This window comes from Argentina silus, assembly GCF_951799395.1.
Source record: "Argentina silus genome assembly, chromosome: 9".
NCBI classification, from domain to species: domain Eukaryota; kingdom Metazoa; phylum Chordata; class Actinopteri; order Argentiniformes; family Argentinidae; genus Argentina; species Argentina silus.
This window is the reverse complement of record NC_139663.1, coordinates 23531671-23548429: the sequence shown is the minus strand read 5'-3', so window position 1 is coordinate 23548429 and position 16759 is coordinate 23531671. Positions and strand designations below refer to the sequence as shown.

At 41.1% G+C, this 16759-nt stretch overlaps 3 protein-coding genes across 3 annotated transcripts in view; 1 reads left to right on the top strand and 2 right to left on the bottom strand.

Annotated features, from left to right (window-relative positions):
* The window catches only part of LOC310809935 (integrin alpha-3-like), a gene marked incomplete at its 5' end in the record, with an annotated part of 29604 nt that extends 29573 nt beyond the window's left edge, over positions 1–31 (bottom strand). Inside the window, one exon of the mRNA XM_083677456.1 lies at positions 1–31. This exon is cut by the window's left edge and continues 122 nt beyond it. Within this exon, the coding sequence (XP_083533582.1) occupies positions 1–31 (31 nt within the window).
* An 11415-nt stretch (positions 32–11446) lies between these two features.
* LOC310809933 (interferon tau-3-like) lies at positions 11447–13200 on the top strand (the record flags this gene model as incomplete). Its single annotated transcript, XM_083677454.1, has 5 exons — positions 11447–11590; positions 11738–11824; positions 12518–12661; positions 12896–12988; positions 13096–13200. The coding sequence occupies 5 exons, from the start codon at positions 11447–11449 to the stop codon at positions 13198–13200; spliced, it is 573 nt and encodes a 190-aa protein (XP_083533580.1).
* Positions 13201–15005: 1805 nt separating this feature from the next.
* Positions 15006–16759, bottom strand: LOC310809932 (interferon tau-3-like; the record flags this gene model as incomplete). Its single annotated transcript, XM_083677453.1, has 5 exons — positions 15006–15110; positions 15218–15310; positions 15545–15688; positions 16382–16468; positions 16616–16759. The coding sequence occupies 5 exons, from the start codon at positions 16757–16759 to the stop codon at positions 15006–15008; spliced, it is 573 nt and encodes a 190-aa protein (XP_083533579.1).

The following is a 16759-nucleotide window of genomic DNA, read 5'->3' as shown; positions in this document are numbered from 1 at the left end:
CCAGGAGCATCCACAGCTTGGCTGACTCCATACTTGTAGTTCTCTATCTGTAGTTCTCTCTCTGTCCACAACTGGCGCTAGAACAACAGGTAACCTTCGGTTCCGATAGATACTCTCGGAATTCACTTGTTTGGTCGGAATTAAAGAATGCAGGCTGCAAAGTCTGAAGAGAAGGAAGAGGAGCCTTCTTGAGCGGTTTGCTTCCCTAATGGTTTGTGCCATGCTCCCGTCTGTCCAGGACATTTATACCAGAAGAATTGTGTTCCAAAAGTGAAACCTGGAAGTCCCGACAAGCACGCGCTTTCACACCTGAGCGCTCGCGGTTTGGACAGGTGAATGTTTCTAGGAATCATATTCTAGTTCCATCCTCTGAGTCCTTTTCCATCCATTATTACTGACAGGAACGTCATGTGATCCACCTCCTTTCAGACAAACTACGCACTCAAAGAATGATAAACAAAAAGCCAAATGATTCAATGTTTAACTGTTAACAGTTTTATCCTCTCCTCTCATATATATTTATTAAATCTGCCTAATTCTTTATTTGTATATTTATATGTATTATCAGAATGTATGTATTTATCAGTTGTCTTATACACTTTACATGACGCGTCTCTTTGAGCAGTTAAGACGTTGTTGAAGTCTGCAACGCAACATTGATAGGCTTTGTTGTTACAATTTAGTTATTAGAGTTGATTGTTTTTATTGAAGTAAAATCTCCGGTTTGATTTGAACCATTCTCGTCTCAAACAATAATGCATTATGTTGCCTAATTAGAAACGCAACACCTTTTCGTTTGCTCACAGAAACTGTGGTCGTCTCAGTACATTGGAAGCAGTGAAGGTTGAGGTCTTTGGACCAATATTGACCTTCTCAAGATAAACCACAACCACTGGCTACTGACACCGGATGGATTTAGAGGAATTCAACACAATGGATTTCGGTTACGACTTCACTTCGAAATGAAACATGACCGATTGACAATATGTATGAAATAATTCAAATAATTTATGAATATTATTTAATAAAACAAAATATATAATAAACTTGCTTTTAATTTTAACTAACTAATTTAACAATTTTTACTGACTGCGCTTTTTATGTATCTATCTACTCTTTGAGTACTGAGAAAAGCGCTATACAAAATAAATGCATTATTATTATTATTATTATTATTATTATTATTATTATTATTATTATTATTATTATTATTATTATAAACCAAGCATTGGTGTATATGCTTGTAATAACTAGGTCTGTTCTGGACGGTGTGTCCTGGCGCCCCGCTGGTGGGAGGAGCTTCCCACTGCTGTCAGGACTGCAGAGTCACTACCACTACTAGAGATCTTCTGCTGTAGATTGAAGACCATCTCTTCAGGCTACATCTTAACTGTCCCTCCTAAAGACCTCTTCACCCCCACTACCCCCCTGTACTAACCCTAACCCTAGAGACTTCTTCATCCCCACTACGTGCGTGCGTGTGTGTGTGTGTGTGTGTGTGTGTGTGTGTGTGTGTGTGTGTGTGTTGAAGAGGAGAAGATGAGTTATGAAGAACTATCTATCTGTTGAAACATTTATGGATACCTTTATTCAGTTTTGTTGTTGTAGTAACATATCAGGAACATTAAAGCAGCTGCCAGACACACAGATCGACTCCCCGGACTGAACGGTGTTTCTGCCATTAAGATGTTCCGTAGGTTCCGTCCAAACCGTTCCCGACCCGAGCTGAGTGATACCGGAGGGAGGCTGACAAACTTACCGGTTTTGTAGCCGTTATTTCTGGCATGCCCTGTGTCTTTAATCAGGAGATAAGTGAGTGTTCTCCCTCTCCCTGTGTCTTTGGTCAGGACATAACTACTCCACCGGCCGCTCTGGGGGGGGGGGGGGGGGGGGGTATTCAAGGTCGTCTCTGCACCTTGAGGTTTTTCACTGACCAAGGAACAAAGAACCCGTAGTGAGTGAGACAGAGATAGGGGGAGGAAGACAGAGACAGAGGGAGGTGAGACAGAGATAGGGGGAGGAAGACAGAGACAGAGGGAGTGAGACAGAGATAGGGGGAGGAAGACAGAGACAGAGGGAGTGAGACAGAGGGACTGGGGGTGGGGGGACGGGGGGGGCATGGCCAAAGAGGGCCCCCCAGCAAGGAAGCAGGGAGTTGATGATGACAACAGGACATTCTTGGTTCATGCAGCTGTATTGAGAGGCACTATATAAATGTAATCAATTCGTATTAGTATTAATTATTACAACTCTCCCTGGACGAAAATACCACTGTACTTGATTCAACTTTGGCTGCAGGCCTGTGACATGCTGTTGTTTTCACTGTAGAGAAACTTCGTGTTGCCAACATTGAAATTGAAACTACAGTTGAAAGAGAGTCAATCAATCAATCAATCAATCAATCAACGAAATATATTTGTATCGCACTTTTACATCGAGAAATTGTTTCACAACAAAAACAATACTAAACAATATCAACAATATGATCTAACACCAAACCATAGACGCCCAAAAAGCAAGCCAAGGAAACCCCAGAGCAGACAGCTGCACCGTGAAAGTGACTGACGTCACTGCCAAATAGAAAGTGCAGAGAGTCGCGCGGGGTTCCGGTTCTGACGTCTTCATTCACTTTTCATTTGAAGCGCGAAGCGGCGGACAGCTCCGACACCGCGGGACACGAAACCCGCTTCATCATCTCTAAACCGAACGACTTTCTTCTGAAGAGTGAAACGGGGATTCGACTTCGAGGAGGATTGTGTTGTTTTGTTCTAAAAGGAATGAGAACGATGTGAAAGTATGGATGTGACCAGAGAACACGGAGCTGCGAGACCACCGTCTTTATCTCACCACACTTAGACTGAAACCAAATGTGGAGACATTCAAATATGGTTTCAATGGGAATATGTTGTTGTATTCCTGCCGCCCTGCACCGGGCAGAGGAAACCGGGGAAAGTAAAAGTCTCCGCCCCCGCTGGCTTAGTTGGGAATTTCTCCTCTCCGTTTTCCCTTTCCTAACTCCAGACATATAAACAGCACAGGTAGGTACCATGTTCCCGTCCCACTGGAAAACTAAGAGGAGACTAAACTGTACACGAGCACCATGCAGACCTGGACGTGTGTTTTCATTCTTTTCTGCAGCGTGCCGACGGTGTGTCAGGGATGCGACTGGCTACGTCACCAGTACCAGTACCGGAGCAACGAGTCGTTGACGCTCGTGGACACGATGGTGAGTTAACGGTTAACGGGGCTCTGCACGTTGACACAAGGAAAGGCAGCCTTCTAAAGACAGTACGTCAACCTCACCTGCTGAGACAGACGAGGTTCTGAGACAGAACGAGGTTCTGAGATAGACGAGGTTCTGAGACAGAACGAGGTTCTGAGATAGACGAGGTTCTGAGACAGACGAGGTTCTGAGACAGAACGAGGTTCTGAGACAGACGAGGTTCTGAGACAGAACGAGGTTCTGAGATAGACGAGGTTCTGAGACAGACGAGGTTCTGAGACAGAACGAGGTTCTGAGATAGACAAGGTTCTGAGACAGAACGAGGTTCTGAGATAGACGAGGTTCTGAGACAGAACGAGGTTCTGAGATAGACGAGGTTCTGAGACAGACGAGGTTGTTGTATTGTTGAGGAGCTAACTTGTCCTGAACATTTCATTACACCATCGGCGGCTGTATTATATTTATATGACAAATGAACTTGATATGATTTGTAGGATATTGACAATGTGAATGTTTGAATAATAATCTTTGAGAGAATTAACTGTCAAAGTAACACTTCAGTTCAGACGTCTTGTTTATTATTCGAGATGCCTGATTAAGATGATCTGTAACTTGACATCATTATCTGTGTGTGTGTGTGTGTGTGTGTGTGTGTGTGTGTGTGTGTGTGTGTGTATGTGCAGGGAGGAGAGTACACGGAGGAGGACATGCCAGTATCTTTCCCGTTCTCCCAGTACAGACGCATCTACCAGGCTGAGGTAAGATACATCTGTCTGTCTATTCTTGTTCTCTCCATGGAATGTAGTGTCTTTGAGTCCTGAGAAAAGCGCTATACAAGATAAATGCATTATCATTATTAGAATTATAATTATTTTGATCATTATTATTATCATTATTATTATTATTGTTATTATCGTTGTTATTATTGTTATTATTGTTGTTGTTATTGTTAATATTATTATTACTATCATTATTGTCATTATTATTATTATTATTATTACTATTGTTATTATTATTATTATTACTATCATTATTGTCATTATTATTGTTATTATTATTATTATTACTATTATTATTACTATTGTCATTATTATTACTCTTGTTACTATTGTTATTATTATTATTATTGTTACTATTGTTATTGTTGTTATTGTTGTTATTGTTGTTATTGTTGTTATTGTTGTTATTAATATGACCTTCTCTCTTCGGTCCAGTACGAGGACAGAGTGTGGTTCCTGAGCGAGGCGATCCGTCACATCACAGAACTGTTGGACGGAAACACAGCGGCCGTCACCTGGGACCAGACCAAACTGGAACACCTCCTTGTTGTTCTCCACCGGCAGTTTGACAACCTCAAGGCCTGCGTGAGTGTACTATTGTTACTGGTTATACTGGTTAAGTGTTCTATTGTTACTGGTTATACTGGTTAAGTGTTCTATTGTTACTGGTTATACTGGTTAAGTGTTGTATTGTTACTGGTTATACTGGTTAAGTGTTCTATTGTTACTGGTTATACTGGTTAAGTGTTGTATTGTTACTGGTTATACTGGTTAAGTGTTCTATTGTTACTGGTTATATTGGTTAAGTGTTCTATTGTTACTGGTTATACTGGTTAAGTGTTCTATTGTTACTGGTTATACTGGTTAAGTGTTCTATTGTTACTGGTTATACTGGTTAAGTGTTCTATTGTTACTGGTTATACTGGTTAAGTGTTCTATTGTTACTGGTTATATTGGTTAAGTGTTCTATTGTTACTGGTTATACTGGTTAAGTGTTCTATTGTTACTGGTTATACTGGTTAAGTGTTCTATTGTTACTGGTTATACTGGTTAAGTGTTCTATTGTTACTGGTTATACTGGTTAAGTGTTCTATTGTTACCTCCCTACTGTCTAGTCTAGTCTAATCTATTCAAATCTATCCCATCCTGTTCTGTTCTGTTCTGTTCTGTTGTGTTGTGGTGTGGTGTGGTGTGGTGTGGTGTGGTGTGGTGTGGTGTGGTGTGTTGTGTTGTGTTGTGGTGTGGTGTGGTGTGGTGTGGTGTGGTGTGGTGTGGTGTGGTGTGTTGTGTTGTGGTGTGGTGTGGTGTGGTGTGGTGTGGTGTGGTGTGTTGTGTTGTGTTGTGTTGTGTTGTGTGTTGTGTTGTAGTGTGTTGTGTTGTGTTGTGTTGTGTTGTGTTGTGTTGTGTTGTGTTGTGTTGTGTTGTGTTGTGTGTGGTGTGGTGTGGTGTGTTGTGTTGTGTTGTGTTGTGTTGTAGTGTGGTGTGTTGTAGTGAGGGAACTTACGTTCAGGTAAATCAGAGGGTAACGTGTTGTTCTGTTGTGCAGGTGTCTCCTGGCAGGAAGCCAGACAAGAGCCTGAAACGCTACTTCAACAAGCTGAAGCGCAGGGTCCTCAGGAAGATGGTGAGTTCACCCTCCATAATAATCATAATCATAATCATAATACTATCATAATAACAATAATAATAACAATAATAATAATAATAATAACAATAATAATAATCCTAATATAATGATAATAATAATATGTTTTCTCTGTGGTTGGTTTCCAGGCGTACAATGCTCAGGCGTGGGAGCTCATCAGGAAGGAGACCAAAGATCACCTTGTGATGCTGGACATCCTCGCCGCTCAAACCAAGAGGCCCTGACCTCTGACCCCTGACCTCTGACCCCTGACCTCTGATCCCCTGACCAAAACAGTTCATAAAGCATCGATCAAACATGTTATTTATTCTATGTATATGCTTAATTATGCTGCGCAATTTCTTTTTTAATAATAATTTATTGATATTCTGATATTTATTATTATATTTATTTATATGTTGTGTTATCTTTTGGGGCCTATGGAATTCCTGTGGAATGTGAACTATGTTGCCTACACTGCTTTACACTGAAAGTGTAAAAAACTTAAACAAAATAAAACCTTTTTGTGAACATTGGTCTGATTCTGTTCTTGTGTTACCTACTGAGAGTGGATGTAATATTACAGCAACAGGGATATTTTTGTTATTATTATTAATATTCAAAGTACAGGGTTGAGCAGGCATCCAGATGGGTAGATTAGGAGGAAAGGGAGAAAGAAAGAAAGAACAAATCCATAGTCGGTGGGACACTAGGACCCAGCATTCAGCTGAGATCCACACCTCCTTGGTCGTGCTGTCGTTTGGGAAGAACTGGGACCTGTCAGTGCTTTGGTCGGGCAGAACCCTGAGGTATGGTCTTACTCATTCATGGATTTATCTTCTATCTACAATCAGTCTTGTAGAGAGACGCGTTCGAGGTACTATCGAAGTTGTATACAACTAATTATTATTAGTAATTGGGGATGGCCTAGTCACAAGGCCTCTACTTGTCACAAATAAATAGATAAAGAAATAAATAATTAAATATGTACATCCCATCCTGATCTCTCAGCAACAGTGACATTGAAAAGCGTTACAGCATTCAGTACCATGTCGCAAATAATGACACGAGACGGATAGTGATATTGAACTATTTCATCGAATTTAGATGTTATTATATCAATTAGATATAATTAAATGAATATACATACAGTCTGATTGGAGCTGTTTTGTCTTTTTGTGAAGCGCATTGCGTTTATGCACGAACTGTGCTATACAATTAACGTTTACTTTATTGATTGATTGATTGATTGATTGATTGATTGATTGATTGATTTTAGGATACTGTATCAATTTGTAAATATATCAATGTTTCGTATAGGAGACGATAGAAGTTCACTTTAGCCTGTCTCAATACGCCGTGTACCACGAGGGCATCGAGTCTTGTATTAGGAACATGGATCAGCACAAATGTCGCTTAACTGAGTCATTGGGCATCTGTGGCTCTGCTTGGGCATCTCTGGCTCTGCTTGGGCATCTCTGGCTCTGCTTGGGCATCTCTGGCTCTGCTTGGGCATCTCTGGCTCTGCTTGGGCATCTCTGGCTCTGCACTCTTCTGGTTTCCATCCTACCTGGCCGGTCGCTCCTACCAGGTGACGGAGGAGGAGGGGGACGAGGAGGATCACCACCACCATTATGATCATCATCATAAACATCATCATCATCATCATCATCAACACCACCGTCATCACCATCATCATCATCACCATCTTCATCATCATCATCTTCATCACATCTGGTAGTTGACTGACTCGGCATCACTACTCTTGAACTCAAACAGAACCAACTGTCAAAAAGACCCGTCGGGAAGTTACCCAATCAGATTCATCAGAATTCACCAAGAGAGCGAAAAGGGAAAGTAGTTTCCAGAGCGCGCATGCGCCACAGAGCTACTGCCCTCTCTCCTTCTCAGGGGCGGGTATAATCAGAATAATAATAATAATGCATTTATTTTTCTAGAGTTTTTCTCAGTACTAAAATAGACTACATTCCATGGAGAGAACAAGAATAAATAGATAAATAAAAAGGAAACAAAAACACAGTCAGTAAAAACAACAATACAAGTATCTGCTCTGTCTGTTGTCTAGGACCATGGAATACTGCCTGTCTGTTGTCTAGGACCATGGAATACTGCTTGTCTGTTGTCTAGGACCATGGAATACTGCTTGTCTGTTGTGTAGGACCATGGAATACTGCTTGTCTGTTGTCTAGGACCATGGAATACTGCCTGTCTGTTGTGGAGGAGAGTCCAGATATGGAAATATGATTTAGACCGATGAGATCATAAAGTCACCCATGTGTTAAATATCCCGTTCTAAAGAATACATAACTCTGGCTGACTGTTCTTATTAAATATGTACCCCCAAATAAACCACTGAAACATTCTATAACGTGTAGGTCTACATCTGTATAATGTGTCACCAAATTGGAACATTATCGGGACCCGCAATTACACCACACAGAAACCGAAACTTTGCCAGTACAACCCAACCACACAGGGAGTTTTATACAAAGAGCTTTATAAGGTGGGTAAGATAAGGTAAGATAAGATATCAGAACGAGTCCAGATAAACATCATTAATCACTGATAACCTGTCGGCAGATCTCCAGAAACATGTCCGTGTTGAATGTAGTTCTCATGTGTGTGGCGGTGGTGTGTGTGTGCAGCGCGGCCCCAGACTCCTGCAGCTGGACGCGGTTCAGACTCGGCAGACTCAACGACCAGAGCATCCTGCTGCTCTCTGACATGGTGAGGCAGCTACTTACTGGCTACACAACACTGGATATTCAGGATATTAGGCTAGCAAGATCGGTATTTAAATTTAAAACTCCTATTATAACTCATTTGTTTTGACTGGCCTTTAACCCTCTTTTTTTAATGTGTTGTGTTTTACTGTTTCTACTCATATTGGATTTGTTATTTGCATATGTGTTTTATCTACTTGTAAATCACTTTGTAACACCGTTTTAAAAAGGTGCAATATAAATAAAGCTTGTTATTTTTATTATTCCGAGGATAACGGATGATATGATATTTACAAGACGACAAATGCTCCGTTTCTAATGTAATGTAACCAAAGAAACACGTCGACTCTCTCCAGATAAACATGTTCCATGTTCAGTCTTTTAGAAGACGTCTTCATCCAAAGAAACACGTCGACTCTCTCCTGATAAACATGTTCCATGTTCAGTCTTTTAGAAGACGTTTTCATCCAAAGCCACTTCCAATAACAACGTTTGTCTGACACGTGACTTTATTCTGCAGGGTGCTCACTTTCCCGCGCAGTGCCTGAGAGAGAAGGTCGCGCGCATGTTCCCAGAGGGAGTTTACGTGGACGCGCAGGTCACATTATTATTATTATAATGTCTAATTATTAATTATTAACATTCAATTGATTCATTAATACTTCATGATTTGAATCTCAAGTAGCCTGTTGTGTCATAACAGTTTAATATGTATTTGAGTACCATCCACCCATCCATCCATCCATCCAACCATCTATCCATCTATCCATCTATCCATCCATCCATTTATCCATCCATCCATCCATCCATCCATCCATCCATCCATCCATCTATCCATCCATCCATCCATTTATCCATCCATCCATCCATCCATCCATCCATCCATCCATCCATCCATCCATCCATCCATCCATTGTAAACTCTCTGTCCTCTTCCATTCAGCATGAGGACGTCTCTCTCGTGTCTCTCCGAGCTCTGAGTCACGTGGCCAGGATATTCAACAACAACCTGACCTCTGTCACGTGGAACCGGGAGAAACTGGGGCTGTTCAAGAACATCATATCTCGTCAAGTTGATAAATTGGAGGCCTGCGTAAGTATGATCAGACCCCCTGTACGCATGTCCAGGCCAATGGTGATGTGTTCAGGGTGTTTCAGACCCTGCTGGAGGTTAGAATGGAACCAGACATACTTTCATGGCCTGAGAGCTAAAAGGCTGAAACTTTGACCACTATCTGACGTCATTCCGTTGTTTTCTAGGTTGGAGACGTGGTGACGACGTCTGGAGACGGGGGCGGGGTTAACACGACGGACGTCAGCGTGTCTCTCAAGGCCTACTTTGACCAGCTGGACAGCCTCCTGAAAGAGAAGGTTTGTCCCCAAATATCATCTTAAATATGTCATCAAACCTCCCAAATGAAAGAGTAAAACTGCTTCCCCTTTTCATCACATAACGATATTCATGTTGCTGGCACGCTGCCACAGAAACTAGGAGTTTCCACTGTTTGGTGCTGTGGTGAGATCACAGGTGAGGTCACAGGTGAGGTCACAGGTGAGGTCACAGGCGGGTCAGCTGACTGACAGCTCTCGGTATGCTCTTCAGGAACACAGCGCATGCGCCTGGGAGACGGTGAGGTCGGAGGTTCGATACCACGTGGTGCAGCTGAAGCGGTTCCTCGAGAGCACAGGCGAGCAGTGAGGAGCCACGAGCACGGATAGTCGACTGTTGAGAATAGTTCTGTTATAAATGTCTTTATTTATGTATTGTCTATTTATTTATTTATTTATTTATTTATTTATTTATTTATTTATTTATTTATTTATTTATTTATTTATTTATTTATTTATTTATTGTCTACATTAATTATTGTTTCATAAATTATTAAACTTTTCTAAAGGAAAAAAAGGCATTGGTGCTTGATTTTTAAGGACATGTTGTTGCGTTTGATATATATATTTTTTTAATATTTTAAATTAATTCGATAAGTAAATAAACATACGAAATAATCTGGTGTTGTGGCGACGACACACAAATGGATGCGTTGAAATGTTGACGAATTAAAAGTTCAAATCATTCAAAACTGTTGATGAAAAAAATACATTTTCATTTAAAAGACGACAATTCACATGACTCTCTCTCTTTCTCTCTCTCAATTAATTTAAATTAAATTCATGCTATATTGACATGATACCTTATATATTTGGAACCTATCAATCAATGATGACAGAAAGTGAAATTATTATATTAAATGAACAATAACAAGTAGCCTACATTCCAGTAATAATTACAGCAACTACTAGCACAAGCTTTATTTCAGGCTGTCCCTAAAGTTGTGGCAGCAAGCTGCGTGTTTGGAAGCCAATTCAGATGATATATATTGATAGTTATCGATTATATGATATTGACATGAACAATAATAGATACTGGATTTTTACTTTGTTTGTCTGATCGTCAAATCCTTGTAATTCTTGATAATTTGAGGAAATCTCTCTCTCTCTCTCTCACACACACACACACACACACACACACACTCGCACACACACACACACACACACACACACACACACACTCGCACACACTCACTCACTCACTCACTCTCTCTCTCTCACTCACACACACACAGACACACACACACACACACACACACACACACACACACACACACACAGCCATGAAGCTTCTTCATTCATACCACCTGCGACATGCAGGCCTCGTCCCGTCTTCCGTTACTATTCCACAGGAGGGGGAACTCGGGGGGATGTGAAAAACGGAAATCCTGCCTTGCGGTTTGAACTTGGCCAAAATTTCCAAAATTCATTCATTTTTATCTCACATATCCCCCCTTTCACTTTTTGTACATCCATGAATCCTGCCTATTTAACCCGCAGCGATGGGAGCAGGAGACACAGTCACCTCAGGAGAAGATCCGACACTGTTGTCTACACACTCCGAACAGGTGAGTCAATACGCCAATCCACTGGATCGTTGCTTGAGGCTTAAATGAATGAATCCTCGATTTTATTGAACCTTCCAACCACGCCTCTCTGCTGTAGATCTTGTCTCCAGATAACCGACCATGGGCTTTCACGGTACCGCCGTTTGGACGAGCGCCTTCCTCCTCTTCCTCGCGCAGGTTGGCGCCGCGCCCGCGCCCGCGCCCGCACCCTGTCACCTCCAAGGGCACCTCGTGCAGCGCAGCCACCGCCTCCTCAGAGACATGGTCAGTCTGCTGGCCTGGGACTGACCCCCAACAACCCCAACCTCAAATACCCCAACAACAACCCCAAATACCCCAACAACTACATCAACAACAGGAAACTTTGACTCCAGTCATGTTCGTGTTGAGAAACTGATTCTGTTCTTTCAGGGGGGAAACTTCCCCGCGCGGTGCCTGCAGGATAATGTCGTCATCGCGTTCCCAGCCGCGTCTTTCGCCTCCTCTGCCGCGCCGCAGGTAAGTGTTATTATTACATTTTTAAACCATCCTTCAAAACCCATCTTTTAAACTTGATTTTAATCTTTAACTATTTGTATTTGTTGTTTTTATTGACTGTGCTTTTGTTTCCTTTTTATTTATCGATCTATTCTTGTTCTCTCCGTGGAATGTAATCTATTTTATTTCTGAGAAAAGCTCTATACAAAATAAATGCATCATTATTATTGTTATTATTATTGATTTTTATTATGGTTATTATTATTATTGTTGTTATTGTTATTACTATTATTATTATTATTATTATTATTATTATTATTAAAAAGGTATATGTCTGAGTCTCAGGACAGTATTAAAGACATTACATTCCACGGAGAGAACAAGAATAGATAGATAAATAAAAAGGAAACAAAAGCACAGTCAGTAAAAACAACAAATAAAAATAGTTAAAGATTAAAAGCAATTTTAAAAGATGAGTTTGAAGGAGGAGGGCGTACTGGATTCATTGATGTGGTTTGGGAAATTATTATTCATATGAGAAGGTATATGTCAGAGTCAAGGGACAGTAAAGTTTTATTACGACATTACTATTATTATTATTATTATTATTATTATTATTATTATTATTATTATTATTATTATTATTATTATTATTATTATTATTATTCATATTGCTGCGTGTTGGATTGAATGCTTGCGTCCTCTCTGCTCCAGCGGGACGTCGGGAAGGTGGTCTATGAGAGTCTGAGCAGCATCGACTCTCTGCTGGGAGCCGAACACCTGCCGACCGAGTGGGACCAGCAGAAGCTCGACGACTTCCAGAACATCGTCTACCGGCAGGTCGAAGAGAGCAGATGTGTGAGTTCCCAGTCATGGGATGTAATTCTGGCACCGCCAGTCCCGTCCGAGCCGTCTCATCTGCGAGCGGTCCGGTCCGGTTCTCACTGAGGAGGACCACCATGGAGAAACGTCAGAAGGCTTTATTCTGTTTAAATAACTTTTAATGTGTGTATTGTTGTATTCGTCAACTATGTATGTATGGAAGGATGTGTAATTCAAATGTGTCAAATATGGGTCTCGTGACTGTTTCAGATGAGGAGCGGAGCGCGCGGGACTGACGACTCCGTTAGAGCGCATGCGCTGAAGACATACTTCCAAAACATCGCGACTGTTTTAAAAGAGAAGGTAAGCTCGAACTGAAAACATACATACACACATAGTTTTAATACTGCTGATAGATGATGATAGAGAACCCTGTCTGACTCTCTCTCTCTCTCTGTCTCTCTTTCCAGAACTATAGTTACTGTTCCTGGGAGGTGGTGAGGAAGGAGCTGCTGCTCACCCTCCAGTTCATCCTGCAGCACAACTCTGACAGCCTTGTCTGGACCAGGACATAGAACCAACACCAGAACCTCCTCTGGACCAGGACATAGAACCAACACCAGAACCTCCCCTGGACCAGGACATAGAACCAACACCAGAACCTCCTCTGGACCAGGACATAGAACCAACACCAGAACCTCCCCTGGACCAGGACATAGAACCAACACCAGAACCTCCCCTGGACCAGGACATAGAACCAACACTGGTCACCTTCCAGAGTCATGACAGCCATTTTGTATTTTGTATTTTCTCATATTTTTATGAGAATGTTGACGAATGTTCGATATCTATCTATTTATGTATTTATTAATTTATTTATTTATCTATCTATATCTTTTTTCTATTTATTCCAAAAAAATATTTCTGTCCATTTGAAAAATCTTCATTAAATGTTTTGCAAATAAACATCTGCACTGAAAATCTATACGGTGTGTTTTAATAACAGATTTGGTGTGTTGTGATGGTGTACATTTACATTTTTACATTTTAGACATTTAGCAGACGCCTTTATCCAAAGTACATGTGTCTAAAGAAAGTTAATCCATCAGTCATCATAAGAAAAACAAATCTATGCAACTTTTTTAATTTACAGTCAAGAAACTGTTCAGGGTAGTGGGGATGAAGAGGTCTCTAGGGTTAGGGTTAGGGTTAGTACAGGGGGGTAGTGGGGATGAAGAGGTCTCTAGGGTTAGGGTTAGGGTTAGTACAGGGGGGTAGTGGGGATGAAGAGGTCTCTAGGGTTAGGGTTAGTACAGGGGGGTAGTGGGGGTGAAGAGGTCTTTCGGGTTAGGGTTAGGGTTAGTACAGGGGGGTAGTGGGGATGAAGAGGTCTTTAAGAAGGACCGTTAAGATGTAGCCTGAAGAGATGGTTTTCAATCTACGGTGGAAGATCGGTAGTGACTCTGCAGTCCTGACAGCAGTGGGAAGCTCCTCCCACCAGGACAGTGAAAAGCCGTGACCGAGTAGTGCGGCTGCTGCATCCACGTAGAGGCGGCGGTGCCAGGCAGGCAGCCGAGGTGGACGAGTAATCAGTATGTTTTATTGTTCATGTCAAAATCATATTATCGATATCTATCAATATATAACATCTGAATTGGCTTCTAAACACGCAGCTTGCTGCCACAACTTTAGGGACAGCCTGAAATAAAGCTTGTGCTAGTAGTTGCTGTAATTATTACTGGAATGTAGGCTACTTGTTATTGTTCATTTAATATAATAATTTCACTTTCTGTCATCATTGATTGATAGGTTCCAAATATATAAGGTATCATGTCAATATAGCATGAATTTAATTTAAATTAATTGAGAGAGAGGAAGAGAGAGAGTCATGTGAATTGTAGTCTTTTCAATGAAAATGTGTTTTTTTCATCAACAGTTTTGCATGATTTGAACGTTTAATTCGTCAACATTTCAACGCATCCATTTGTGTGTCGTCGCCACAACACCAGATTATTTCGTATGTTTATTTACTTATCGAATTAATTTCAAATATCGAAAAAATATATATATCAAACGCAACAACATGTCCTTAAAAATCAAGCACCAATGCCTTTTTTTCCTTTAGAAAAGTTTAATAATTTAAAAAACAATAATTAATGTAGACAATAAATAAATAAATAGATAATACATAAATAAAGACATTTATAACAGAACTATTCTTGAACTATTCTAGGTTCTATGTCCTGGTCCAGGGGAGGTTCTGGTGTTGGTTCTATGTCCTGGTCCAGGGGAGGTTCTGGTGTTGGTTCTATGTCCTGGTCCAGGGGAGGTTCTGGTGTTGGTTCTATGTCCTGGTCCAGAGGAGGTTCTGGTGTTGGTTCTATGTCCTGGTCCAGACAAGGCTGTCAGAGTTGTGCTGCAGGATGAACTGGAGGGTGAGCAGCAGCTCCTTCCTCACCACCTCCCAGGAACAGTAACTATAGTTCTGGAAAGAGAGACAGAGAGAGAGAGAGAGTCAGACAGGGTTCTCTATCATCATCTATCAGCAGTATTAAAACTATGTGTGTATGTATGTTTTCAGTTCGAGCTTACCTTCTCTTTTAAAACAGTCGCGATGTTTTGGAAGTATGTCTTCAGCGCATGCGCTCTAACGGAGTCGTCAGTCCCGCGCGCTCCGCTCCTCATCTGAAACAGTCACGAGACCCATATTTGACACATTTGAATTACACATCCTTCCATACATACATAGTTGACGAATACAACAATACACACATTAAAAGTTATTTAAACAGAATAAAGCCTTCTGACGTATATCCATGGTGGTCCTCCTCAGTGAGAACCGGACCGGACCGCTCGCAGATGAGACGGCTCGGACGGGACTGGCGGTGCCAGAATTACATCCCATGACTGGGAACTCACACATCTGCTCTCTTCGACCTGCCGGTAGACGATGTTCTGGAAGTCGTCGAGCTTCTGCTGGTCCCACTCGGTCGGCAGGTGTTCGGCTCCCAGCAGAGAGTCGATGCTGCTCAGACTCTCATAGACCACCTTCCCGACGTCCCGCTGGAGCAGAGAGGACGCAAGCATTCAATCCAACACGCAGCAATATGAATAATAATAATAATAATAATAATAATAATAATAATAATAATAATAATAATAATAATAATAATAATAATAATAATAATAGTAATGTCGTAATAAAACTTTACTGTCCCTTGACTCTGACATATACCTTCTCATATGAATAATAATTTCCCAAACCACATCAATGAATCCAGTACGCCCTCCTCCTTCAAACTCATCTTTTAAAATTGCTTTTAATCTTTAACTATTTTTATTTGTTGTTTTTACTGACTGTGCTTTTGTTTCCTTTTTATTTATCTATCTATTCTTGTTCTCTCCGTGGAATGTAATGTCTTTAATACTGTCCTGAGACTCAGACATATACCTTTTTAATAATAATAATAATAATAATAATAATAATAATAGTAATAACAATAACAACAATAATAATAATAACCATAATAAAAATCAATAATAATAACAATAATAATGATGCATTTATTTTGTATAGAGCTTTTCTCAGAAATAAAATAGATTACATTCCACGGAGAGAACAAGAATAGATCGATAAATAAAAAGGAAACAAAAGCACAGTCAATAAAAACAACAAATACAAATAGTTAAAGATTAAAATCAAGTTTAAAAGATGGGTTTTGAAGGATGGTTTAAAAATGTAATAATAACACTTACCTGCGGCGCGGCAGAGGAGGCGAAAGACGCGGCTGGGAACGCGATGACGACATTATCCTGCAGGCACCGCGCGGGGAAGTTTCCCCCCTGAAAGAACAGAATCAGTTTCTCAACACGAACATGACTGGAGTCAAAGTTTCCTGTTGTTGATGTAGTTGTTGGGGTATTTGGGGTTGTTGTTGGGGTATTTGGGGTTGGGGTTGTTGGGGGTCAGTCCCAGGCCAGCAGACTGACCATGTCTCTGAGGAGGCGGTGGCTGCGCTGCACGAGGTGCCCTTGGAGGTGACAGGGTGCGGGCGCGGGCGCGGGCGCGGCGCCAACCTGCGCGAGGAAGAGGAGGAAGGCGCTCGTCCAAACGGCGGTACCGTGAAAGCCCAT